A 12608-nucleotide genomic window follows, 5' to 3' on the forward strand; every position below is an offset into this window, starting at 1 on the left:
TTCCCTAGTAACACATACATATGCCAGTTAAAAAGCTCAGAACAAAATATCCTAAATTCACAAATACTCCAATACTACAACATAGTAGGAAAGCACAACAAATTGACACTTATCTTCCCCCTCTGTGCAGTTATTCAGCAATAAAAGAACAGTGTCTGGCAACATAGGAAATTAAGATGTTAAGTGTATTTCTTAACATATACTAATTGAAAACATAACCCTGTGCAGTAATGGAACATAATTAGAGATACAAGTCAGAGGGGTATATGTTAAGTGTATTTCTCAACATATAATGATTGAAAACATATTCCTGTGCAGTAATGAAACATAATTAGAGATTAGGGGTACAGGACAGGCATAATTCAACATGATTAGCAAGAGATGTGTTAATCACCTTTGTTCAGACATCAAGCATGACAACTTGGTTATCAAGAGATGTGTTAGCCACCTTTGTTCAGACATCAAGCATGACAACTTGGTTATCAAGAGATGTGTTAGTCAGCTTTGTTCAGACATCAAGCATGACAACTTGGTTATCAAGAGATGTTGAATTATGATTGTAGTAGAAGGTGCTGAAAGCAGAGCAAATATGACATGATGAACTGTGTTGCAGAAAAGGAGGATAAGGAAGGTAGTAATGTAACAACCCAGCAATTAGTGGGCAATACCAGAAGATGCCAATGTCCAAACCTAAGATGTATAGTGTTTCTTAACAAATACTGTCGGCATGAACTGTCAAAAATTACCATAAGCATCAATAGGTCAAAATTTACCATAAGCAACCTAACTGTATTGCAGAAATGGCATGAACTGCTAACGGCAATATTCATGTCATCAAAATCAACCCAGTTGAACAAGAATTGAACTGCTAACAGTAAGATTCATGTAATCAACATCACCCAACTTGAACTAGAGTTGAACTGCTAACAGCAAGGTTTGTGTAATCAGAATCAACCAAGTTGAACAAGAGTTGAACTGCTAACAGCAAGATTCATGTAATCAACATCAACCAAGTTGAACCACTAACAACAAGATTCATATAATCTAAATCAACCAAGTTGAACTACTAACAGCATGTAATCTACATCAACCAAGTTGAACTAGTCTTTCTTAACCAATACTGTCTGCATGAACTGACAACTGCAAGATTCAAGTAATCTGAATCAACAAAATTGAACTAGAGTTGAGAAAATACATACCATTTCTAAAAGGATAACCAGATGCTGATGATGTCCATTGATAACTAGATACACATCTGACAAGAAATTGGATTCCCCTAGCACCGCATGCATGTGCCTATAAGCAAGCACAGAACAAAGTATCCTGAATGATCGTAGAAGGAAAGCATGACAAATTGGCACTTCTCCTCCACATTTTTGCAGTTACACAAAACTCTGCAGAACTATTGTTTATAGTATTTGTTTTTCACATCGATTTGGTACAGACAAATAAGGTAAACGATAAACTGTAAGACATGAAGCTAGATTGACAAGGAGGGGACTAGATCCCTGCATCTACAAGTATACCACGACTAATACAAGACGACGGGTCCCATCTAGTGGGCGGCGACGACCATATCCGGCGCGTTGAAGAACTCCATAACCGCCTCGAATGGCAGGTCCGGGCTGGGCATCGGCGGCGAGAAGAGCGCCACCACCTTCCCCGCCGTGAGCTTCTTCCGCTGCGGGCAGCGCGGCGCGAGGAATCTGGACCCGGGCACGAAGTAGGGCACGAAGGGCCCGCTCTCGCCGTCCCCGCCCGCCGCGGGCGCGGGAGGGGGAGAGGGGGACGGCTGTGGCTGCGGCGAGGCCGGGGCCGGGCGGGAGTAGGCGGGCTTGGAGCGGCGGCGGAGCCTGGCGTCGCGGAGGCGGGCGAGGGCGCCGGGGCGGAGGAAGCGGAGGTGGTCGCCGGCCGCGGCGGCGGCGGACGGGGATCGGGGCTTGCGCGTGGCTGCCATGTGGGGTCCGGGTGACGGCGGGGGGCGGACTGGGCCAATGGGACGGGTGGGATGCTGTGGAAGGAGGAGAGAGCGGCGGTATTTGAAGGGGGGTTGCGGTAGGGTTGGGCGGGAGGCGCGACCCGTGGGAGGGAAATGTTTTCGGGGGAAATTCGTATGTTCACTTCCAAATCGGTGATGGCGGTCCGTGGGCGTATGACGTGTGGGGCCGCGCGTCGTGGGTCCCGCGTGGCGGTGGGACGGTCTGCGCGTTCTTGCCAACAGGGGGAGCGGTTGCGTGGTGCGGTTGACGACGTTTTGAAACGGGACGGCGGCCGGTGGCGCGGGGCGCGGGGCGCGTGGCGTGGACGATGGGCGGGCGCTGTCATCGCGCCTACGGCAAAGGGTGGCTTTGGGTGGCCGTAATCATCGTGTGGGTTTCTAAAATTGGGCCACCTGCACTAGTAAGTTTTTTTTTTTCGCGAATAAAAGTACGTACTACACTCCCTTTGTCCCAAATAAGTTGACGCTTAAACCGATGTATGTAGACCGGAAGGAGGAAGTAATATTCGTTTGGCATCGCGATGGAATATCTGTTATTTTGTTTCTTGACCCATTTTTGTCTATTTTATATACTCTCTTTGTTCACAAAAAATGAGATGTTTTGAATATTTTAATATGGATTATATACGGACTGAAATGTGTGAATAAGGCTTCTCCAACGCCGACTCTCAAACCGTCTGCATCCGTCCGGACTCAGCTGTCCGGACCCCAGAAGCCATCCAACGCGGTCCTGTATCGGTCCGCGGTGCGGTCCGCAACATGATTTCTCGCAAACCGGAACCAAACGGCGACGGTGCGGGAGTTCGGACATGAGAAATGTCGGATTCTACCCCCCTTGACCCACCAAAAGGAAGGCATGGCCCGTGCTTTTGTAGTAACCCACATTGTTTCTCATGCCAAAATCCCTCACTCTCTTCTTTCGCCCCCACCACTCTCCTCGCGCTCGCCCGAAAGATCAGCTCGGCTACGCATCAAAGCGAAGGCCGGAAAGGAGGAGAAGCTCAAAAAGCGGATGACTATCGGTGGGCGTGGTGGTGGCATCAGGCGTGGTGGTCGTGGCAGACGTGGCGGATGTCACAGCGGAGGCCGTGGTGCCCAGACGGGCACGCCCACAGTACAGGCGGTGTTGTGGCTGGAGCATTACAAGCCTCCGTACTTCTACGCTGCCAAACAGCTTGGAACCCCTCCCGGGAAGGTGCCTTACATCATCGACGTAAATGTGGCACTGCTCTTCTCCTAGAGTTCTTCGCCACAGTTCGCCGGGGCGTGGACGGCGAGTGGGGAGCAGATGGGTGCCCGCACGTTTGTTCACTCCAATGCCTAGAGCGGGGGAGACGGCGTACGAGGACCCGAACAGGGAGATGCTCGACATCATCCACGACAGAGGCGAAGGAGGAGGATGTGGCTATGAGAACGGGCAGGTGGAAGACTTGGATCCCACCCAGTCCGACAACTACCCACAACAATAGTCCTAGATCCAGACGGGCAGACAACAGTCCTACACCTAGGTCAGCGTGGGCACACGAACAACAACAACATTGGGCCGTCGAACAGCAGCAGGAGGAGAAGGACATCGAAGATGATGATCCAGATGATACAACCGACGATCTGAAGAAGAAAGGTAGAGGAGAAAGCTTCAACGTGCGGACGACGAGTTGTTGTGTGATGCATGGTTGGCCACTAGCCTCCATCTGATCCATGGTATAGAGCAAAAGGGCGCAACATTTTGGATACAACATTCAGACCTGGTTCCATGAACACAAGCATTTCGCTCCCTACTCCAACGCGGCCATTTGCAACCAGGAATCGAAGTCCCTCAACCATCGATGATACACCATCCAAGAGGTCGTGTCGAAGTATTGCGGGAACTTGAAGAATCTCATCGCATTGTGGCCTAGCGGTGCACAAATCATTGAGCAAGTAAGTTGATCACTAGCCGGATATGCATTGTTGACGATGTTTCGCTTTGTAGCCTTCTCATGCTAGAAATTAGAGAAGAACAAATTCAGCGTCATGCATTTGTCGGTTGAAGTTGAATGGGCAACTGAACTGGAACCTTTTCATAGCCAAGACCGCCGCCCAAGCCACCGAGGAAGAAACCGGTGGCCCTACCGACCCAACCCAAGATCCGCCGAAAAAGGTTAGAAGATTTTTACCGGGGGGGAGGAGGAGAGGGCGAAGCGAGAAGGTGCGGCGGCCTGATGAGTCCAATTTACGTGATGTTTTTTTCCTTTATATTTTGTGCTTACGAGGTGGGCTTTGTGGAATTTTACCGCGTTCGCGCACTTCTTTTTGTTGATGATCCTTCAGATGACGTCTTTTGGAGTAATATTCATTTAATGGAGAAACACAGAAAAATGGTAGTGGAATCACTTATTAAAGGTGATAAACAATTTCAATAGAAAAATCAAGCAAGAAGGCCAAGGAAACAGTTGTTGTCACGCTTCCATAGCGAACGACGACGTTCCATGCGATCGTGCGCGCTCGCATGAGCGGTCGTTTGGGGCGGCGCCACCTCTAGGGGATCAGCTATTTTCATCCCGTCAAAACGAATCACGATGGGTGATACGTCCATTTTGCATCATGTTTTCTTACTGTTATTTATATTGTTTTTATTCATAATAATGCTTTTTGGAGTAATTCTAATGCATCTTCTCTCATAATTTGCAAGCTACACGCCAAGGGTGAGAATTCTGGCGGCTAGAAATCTGGACCTGGAAAAGCTACGTCAGGCTACCTATTCTGCATAACTCCAAACAAGCTAAAACCTCACGAGAATTTTGTATGAAATATTTAAGAATTATTGGAGCCAATAAGTACTAGAAGGGGCCCACCAGGTGGGCACAACCCACCTGGGCGCGTCAGACAGCCCAGGCGCCCCTGGTGGGTGGCGCTCCCCTCGGCCCACCTCCGGTGCCCATCTTTTGGTATATAAGTCATTTTGACCTAGAAAAGATAATAGGAGAACTTTCAGGACGAAGCGTCACCGCCTCGAGGCAGAACTTGGGCAAGAGCACTTTTGCCCTCCAGCAGAGCGATTCCGCCGGGGGAACTTTCCTCCCGAAGGGGGAAATCATCGTCATCATCATCACCAACAACTCTCCCATCTTGGGGAGGGCAATCTCCATCAACATCTTCAACAGCACCATCTCCTCTCAAATCCTAGTTCATCTCTTGTGTTCAATCTTGTTACCGAAACTATAGATTGGTACTTGTGGGTGACTAGTAGTGTTGATTACATCTTGTAGTTGATTACTATATGGTTTATTTGGTGGAAGATTATATGTTCAGATCCAATATGCTATTTAATACTCCTTTGATCATGAGCATGTTTATCATTTGTGAGTAATTACCTTTGTTCTTGAGGTCACGGGAGAAATCATGTTGCAAGTAATCATGTGAATTTGATATGTGTTCGATATTTTGATAGTAGGTATGTTGTGATTCCCTTAGTGGTGTCATGTGAATGTCGACTACATGACACTTCATCATATTTTGGGCCTAAGGGAATTCATTGTGGAGTAGCAATTAGATGATGGGTTGCGAGAGTGACAGAAACTTAAACCCTAGTTTATGCGCTATTCCATAAGAGACCGATTGGATCCAAAAGTTTAATGTTATGGTTAGAATTTATTCTTAATACTTTTCTCGTAGTTGCGGATGCTTGCGGAGGGTTAATCATAAGTAGGAGGTTTGTTCAAGTAAGAATAGCACCTAAGCACTGGTCCACCCACATATCAAATTATCAAAGTACCGAACACGAATTAAACCAACATGATGAAAGTGACTAGATGAAATTCCCGTGTACCCTCAAGAACACGTTGCTATCATAAGAGACCATTTTGGCCTGTCCTTCGCCTCGAAAGGATTGGGCTACCTTGGTGCACTTTTGTTACTACTATCGTTACTTGCTCGTTACAAATTATCTTGTTATCAAACTACCCTGTTACTTACAGTTCTAGCACTTGCAGACATTACCTTACTAAAAACCACTTGTCATCTCCTTCTGCTCCTCGTTGGGTTCGACACTCTTACTTATCGAAAAGAGCTACAATTGATCCCCTATACTTGTGGGTCATCAAGGCTATTTTCTGACGCCGTTGCCGGGGAGTGAAGCGCCTTTGGTAAGTGGAATTTGGTAAGGAAACATTTATATAGTGTGCTGAAATTTATTGTCACTTGTTACTATGGAAAACAATCCTTTGAGGGGTTTATTCGGGATATCTTCACCTCGTCCGGAACCACAATTAGCTACCCCTCAACCTACTGCACCTACTAAAAATATTGAATATGAAATTTCTTCGGGCATGATAGAACAACTGCTAGCTAATCCTTATGCAGGAGATGGAACCAAACATCCTGATATGCACTTGATATATGTGGAACTAATTTGTGGATTGTTCAAGCTTACAGGTTTACCCAGAGATAAAGTTATGAAAAAGGTTTTCCCTTTATCTTTGAAGGGAAAAGCATTGGCATGGTATAGGCTATGCATGTTGGGGAACGCAGTAATTTCAAAAAAATTCCTATGCACACGCAAGATCATGGTGATGCATAGCAACGAGAGGGGGAGAGTGTTGTCCACGTACCCTCGTAGCCCGTAAGCGGAAGCGTTATGACGACGCGGTTTATGTAGTCATACGTCTTCATGATCGACCGATCCTAGTACCGAAGTTACAGCACCTCCGCGATCTGCACACGTTCGGCTCGGTGACGTCCCACGAACTCATGATCCAGCAGAGTGTCGAGGGAGAGTTTCGTTAGCACGACGGCGTGATGATGGTGATGTTGATGCTACCGGAACAGGGCTTCGCCTAAGCACTGCTACGATATGACCAAGGTGGATTATGGTGGAGGGGGGCACCGCACATGGCTAAGAGATCAATGATCAACTTGTGTGTCTATGGGGTGCCCCTCCCCCGTATATAAAGGAGTGGGGGAGGGGGAGGGCCGGCCCACCGGGAGTAGGATTCCCCCCTTCCCTAGTTGAACTATGAGTGGAAGGAAGGGGGTGAGAGGGGAAAGGAAAGGGGGGCCGCCCCCCACCCAATTCGGATTGGGCTTGAGGGGGCGCGCCCCCTTCTAGGCCTCCCTCTCTTCTCTCCCACTATGGCCCAATAAGGCCCATATACCTCCCGGGGGGTTCCGGTAACCTCCCAGTGCTCCGGTATATGCCCGAACTCACCCGGAACCATTCCGACGTCCAAATATAGTCATCCAATATATCGATCTTTATGTCTTGACCATTTCGAGACTCCTCGTCATGTCCGTGATCATATCCGGGACTCTGAACTACCTTCGGTACATCGAAGCACATAAACTCATAATACTGATCGTCACCGAACGTTAAGCGTGCGGACCCTACGGGTTCGAGAACTATGTAGACATGACCGAGACACGTCTCCGGTTAATAACCAATAGCAGAACCTGGATGCTCATATTGGTTCCTATCTATTCTACGAAGATCTTTATCGGTCAAACCGCATAACAACATACATTGTTCCCTTTGTCATTGGTATGTTACTTGCCCGAGATTCGATCGTCGGTATCTCAATACCTAGTTCAATCTCGTTTCCAGCAAGTCTCTTTACTTGTTGCATAATGCTACATCCCGTAACTAACTCATTAGCTACATTGCTTGCAAGGCTTATATTGATGTGCATTACCGAGAGGGCCCAGAGATACCTCTCTCCGACAATCGGAGTGACAAATCCTAATCTCAATCTATGCCAACTCAACGAACACCATTGAAGACACCTGTGGAGAACCTTTATAATCACCTAGTTACGTTGTGACATTTGGTAGCACACAAAGTGTTCCTCCGGTATTCGGGAGTTGCATGATCTCATAGTCATAGGAACATGTATAAGTTATGGAGAAAGCAATAGCAACAAACTAAACGATCATCGTGCTAAGCTAACGGATGGGTTAAGTCAATCACATCATTCTCTAATGATGTGATCCCGTTAATCAAATGACAACTCATGTCTATGGTTAGGAAACATAACCATCATTGGTTCAATGAGCTAGTCAAGTAGAGGCAAACTAGTGACACTCTGTTTGTCTATGTATTCACACATGTACTAAGTTTCCGGTTAATACAATTCTAACATGAATAATAAACATTTATCATGATATAAGGAAATATAAATAACAACTTTATTATTGCCTCTAGGGCATATTTCCTTCAGTCTCCCACTTGCACTAGAGTCAATAATCTAGATTACATTGTAATGATTCTAACACCCATGGAGTCTTGGTGCTGATCATGTTTTGCTCGTGAGAGAGGCTTAGTCAACGGGTCTGCAACATTCAGATCCGTATGTATCTTGAAAATCTCTATGTCTCCCTCTTTGACTTGATCGTGGATGGAATTGAAGCATCTCTTGATGTGCTTGGTTCTCTTGTGAAATCTGGATTCCTTTGCCAAGGCAATTGCACCAGTATTGTCACAAAAGATTTTCATTAGACCCAATGCACTAGGTATGACACCTAGATCGGATATGAACTCCTTCATCCAGACTCCTTCATTTGTTGCTTCCGAAGCAGCTATGTATTCCGCTTCACACGTAGATCTCGCCACGATGCTCTGCCTGGAACTGCACCAATTGACAGCTCCACCATTTAATAAAAATACGTATCCGGTTTGTGACTTAGAGTCACCCGGATCAGTGTCAAAGGTTGCATCGACGTAACCGTTTATGATGAGCTCTTTGTCACCTCCATATACGAGAAACATATCCTTAGTCATTTTCAGGTATTTCAGGATATTCTTGACCGTTGTCCAGTGATCCACTCCTGGATTACTTTGGTACCTCCCTGCTAAACTGATAGCAAGGCACACATCAGGTCTGATACACAACATTGCATACATGATAGAGCCTATGGCTGAAGTATAGGGAACACCTTTCATTTTCTCTCTATCTTCTGCAGTGGTCGGGCATTGAGTCTGACTCAACTTCACACCTTCTAATACAGGCAAGAACCCTTTCTTTGCCTGATCCATTTTGAACTTCTTCAAAACTTTATCAAGGTATGTGCTTTGTGAAAGTCCAATTAAGCATCTAGATCTATCTCTATAGATCTTGATGCTCAATATATAAGTAGCTTCACCGAGGTCTTTCATTGAAAAATTCTTATTCAAGTATCCTTTTATGCTATTCAGAAATTCAGTATCATTTCCAATCAACAATATGTCATCTACATATAATATCAGAAATGCTACGGAGCTCCCACTCACTTGTAAATATAGGCTTCTCCAAAAGTCTGTATAAAACCATATGCTTTGATCATACTATCAAAGCGTATATTCCAACTCTGAGAGGCTTGCACCAGTCCGTAAATGGATCGCTGGAGCTTGCACACTTTGTTAGCACCTTTTGGATCAACAAAACCTTCTGGTTGCATCATATACAACTCTTCTTTAAGATGTCCATTAAGGAATGCAATTTTGACATCCATTTGCCAAATTTCATAATCATAAAATGCGGCAATTGCTATCATGATTCGGACGGACTTAAGCATCGCTACGGGTGAGAAGGTCTCATCGTAGTTAACTCCTTGAACTTGTTGAAAACCTTTTGAAACAAGTCGAGCTTTGTAGATAGTAATACTACCGTCAGCGTCAGTCTTATTCTTGAAGATCCATTTATTCTCTATGGCTTGCCGATCATCGAGCAAGTCAACCAAAGTCCATACTTTGTTCTCATACATGGATCCCATCTCAGATTTCATGGCCTCAAGCCATTTTGCGGAATCTGGGCTCATCATCGCTTCCTCATAGTTCATAGGTTCATCATGGTCAAGTAACATGACTTCCAGAACAGGATTACCGTACCACTTTGGTGCGGATCTTACTCTGGTTGACCTACGAGGTTCGGCAGTAACTTGATCAGAAGTTTCATGATCATCATCATTAGCTTCCTCACTTACTGGTGTAGGAATCACTGGAACTAATTTCAGTGATGAACTACTTTCTAATAAGGGAGAAGGTACAATTACCTCGTCAAGTTCTACTTTCCTCCCACTCATTTCTTTCGAGAGAAACTCCTTCTCCAGAAAGGATCCATTCTTAGCAACGAATATCTTGCCTTCGGATCTGTGATAGAAGGTGTACCCAACAACCTCCTTTGGGTATCCTATGAAGACACATTTCTTCGATTTGGGTTCGAGCTTATCAGGTTGAAGCTTTTTCACATAAGCATCGCAGGGCCAAACTTGAAGAAACGACAACTTGGGTTTCTTGCCAAACCACAGTTCATAAGGTGTCGTCTCAACGGATTTAGATGGTGCCCTATTTAATGTGAATGCAACTGTCTCTAAAGCATAACACCAAAACGGTAGCGATAAATCAGTGAGAGACATCATGGATCACACCATATCTAATAAAGTGTGGTTACGACGTTCGGACACACCATTACGTTGTGGTGTTCCAGGTGGCGTGAGTTGCGAAACTATTCTGCATTGTTTCAAATGAAGTCCAAATTCATAACTCAAATATTCACCTCCACGATCAGATCGTAGAAATTTGATTTTCTTGTTACGATGATTTTCCACTTCACTCTGAAATTCTTTGAAATTTTCAAATGTTTCAGACTTATGTTTCATTAAGTAGATATACCCATATCTTCTCAAATCATCTGTGAAGGTGAGAAAATAATGATATTCGCCACGAGCTTCAATGTTCATTGGACCACATACATCAGTATGTATGATTTCCAATAACTCTGTTGCTCGCTCCATTGTTCTGGAGAACGGAGTTTTAGTCATCTTGCCCATGAGGCATGGTTCGCAAGTACCAAGTGATTCATAATCAAGTGATTCCAGAAGTCCAACAGAATGGAGTTTCTTAATGCGCTTTACACCAATATGACCTAAACGGCAGTGCCACAAATAAGTTGTACTATCATTATCAACTCTGCATCTTTTGGCTTCAATACTATGAACATGTGTATCACTACTATCAAGATTTAGTAAAAATAGACCACTCATCAAGGGTGCATGACCATAAAAGATATTACTCATATAAATAGAACAACCATTATTCTTTGATTTAAATGAATAGCCGTCTCGCATTAAACATGATCCAGATATAATGTTCATGCTCAACGCTGGCACCAAATAACAATTATTTAGGTCTAAAACTAATCCCAAAGGTAGATGTAGAGGTAGCGTGCTGACGGCGATCACATCGACTTTGGAACCATTTCCCACGCGCATCGTCACCTCGTCCTTAGCCAATCTTCGCTTAATCCGTAGCCCCTGTTTCGAGTTGCAAATGTTAGCAACTGAACCAGTATCAAATACCCAGACACTACTGCGAGCATTAGTAAGGTACACATCAATAACATGTATATCAAATATACCTTTCACTTTGCCATCCTTATCTGCCAAATACTTGGGGCAGTTCCGCTTCCAGTGACCAGTTCCTTTGCAGTAGAAGCACTCAGTCTCAGGCTTAGGTCCAGACTTGGGTTTCTTCACTTGAGCAGCAACTAGCTTGTTGTTCTTCTTGAAGTTCCCCTTCTTCCCTTTACCCTTTTTCTTGAAACTAGTGGTCTTGTTGACCATCAACACTTGATGCTCCTTCTTGATTTCTACCTCCGCAGCCTTTAGCATTGCGAAGAGCCCAGGAATCGTCTTATCCATCCCTTGCATATTATAGTTCATCACGAAGCTCTTGTAGCTTAGTGGCAGTGATTGAAGAACTCGGTTAATGACACTATCATCAGGAAGATTAACTCCCAGCTGAGTCAAGTGGTTGTGATACCCAAACATTCTGAGTATATGTTCACTGACAGAACTGTTCTCCTCCATTTTGCAGCTGTAGATTTTATTGGAGACTTCACATCTCTCAATCCGAGCATTTGCTTGAAATATTAACTTCAACTCCTGGAACATCTCATATGCTCAATGACGTTCAAAACGTCGTTGAAGTCCTGGTTCTAAGCCGTAAAGCATGGCACACTAAACTATTGAGTAGTCATGAACTTTCCTTTGCCATGTGTTCACAACATCTGGCGTTGCTCCTACAGTGGGTTTGTCACCTAGCAGTGCTTCCAGGACGTAATTCTTCTATGCAGCAATGAGGATAATCCTCAAGTTACGGACCCAGTCCGTGTAGTTGCTACCATCATCTTTCAACTTAGCTTTCTCTAGGAATGCATTAAAATTCAATGGAACAACAATACGGGCCATCTATCTACAACAACATAGACATGCAAAATACTATCAGGTACTAAGTTCATGATAAATTAAAGTTCAATTAATCAAATTACTTAAGAACTCCCACTTAGATAGACATCTCTCTAACCATCTAAGTGATCACGTGATCCATATCAACTAAACCATGTCCGATCATCATGTGAGATGGAGTAGTTTTCAATGGTGAACATTAGTATGTTGATCATATCTACTATATGATTCACGCTCGACCTTTCTGTCTCAGTGTTCCGAGGCCATATCTGCATATGCTAGGCTCGTCAAGTTTAACCCGAGTATTCTGCATGTGCAAAACTGGCTTGCACCCATTGTATGTGAACCTAGAGCTTATCACACCCGATCATCATGTGGTGTCTCGGCACGACGAACTGTAGCAACGGTGCATACT

General features: G+C 44.8%; 1 protein-coding gene across 1 annotated transcript; it reads right to left on the bottom strand.

Moving 5' to 3' along the window:
- Window positions 1-1347: 1347 nt before the first annotated feature.
- On the bottom strand, window positions 1348-2027 carry LOC125539766 (uncharacterized). The gene has a single exon (XM_048703279.2). It carries the CDS (start codon window positions 1955-1957, stop codon window positions 1556-1558), a length of 402 nt encoding a protein of 133 aa, XP_048559236.2. The 5' UTR covers window positions 1958-2027; the 3' UTR covers window positions 1348-1555.
- Window positions 2028-12608: the final 10581 nt, after the last annotated feature.

This window comes from Triticum urartu, chromosome 2A (genome assembly GCF_056163025.1).
Source record: "Triticum urartu cultivar PI428250 chromosome 2A, HENAU_Tu73, whole genome shotgun sequence".
NCBI lineage: Eukaryota > Viridiplantae > Streptophyta > Magnoliopsida > Poales > Poaceae > Triticum > Triticum urartu.

Coding starts and splice junctions, on each gene's coding strand:
- LOC125539766 (XM_048703279.2), bottom strand. CDS start 1,957: ATGGCAGCCACGCGCAAGCCCCGATCCCCGTCCGCCGCCGCCGCGGCC.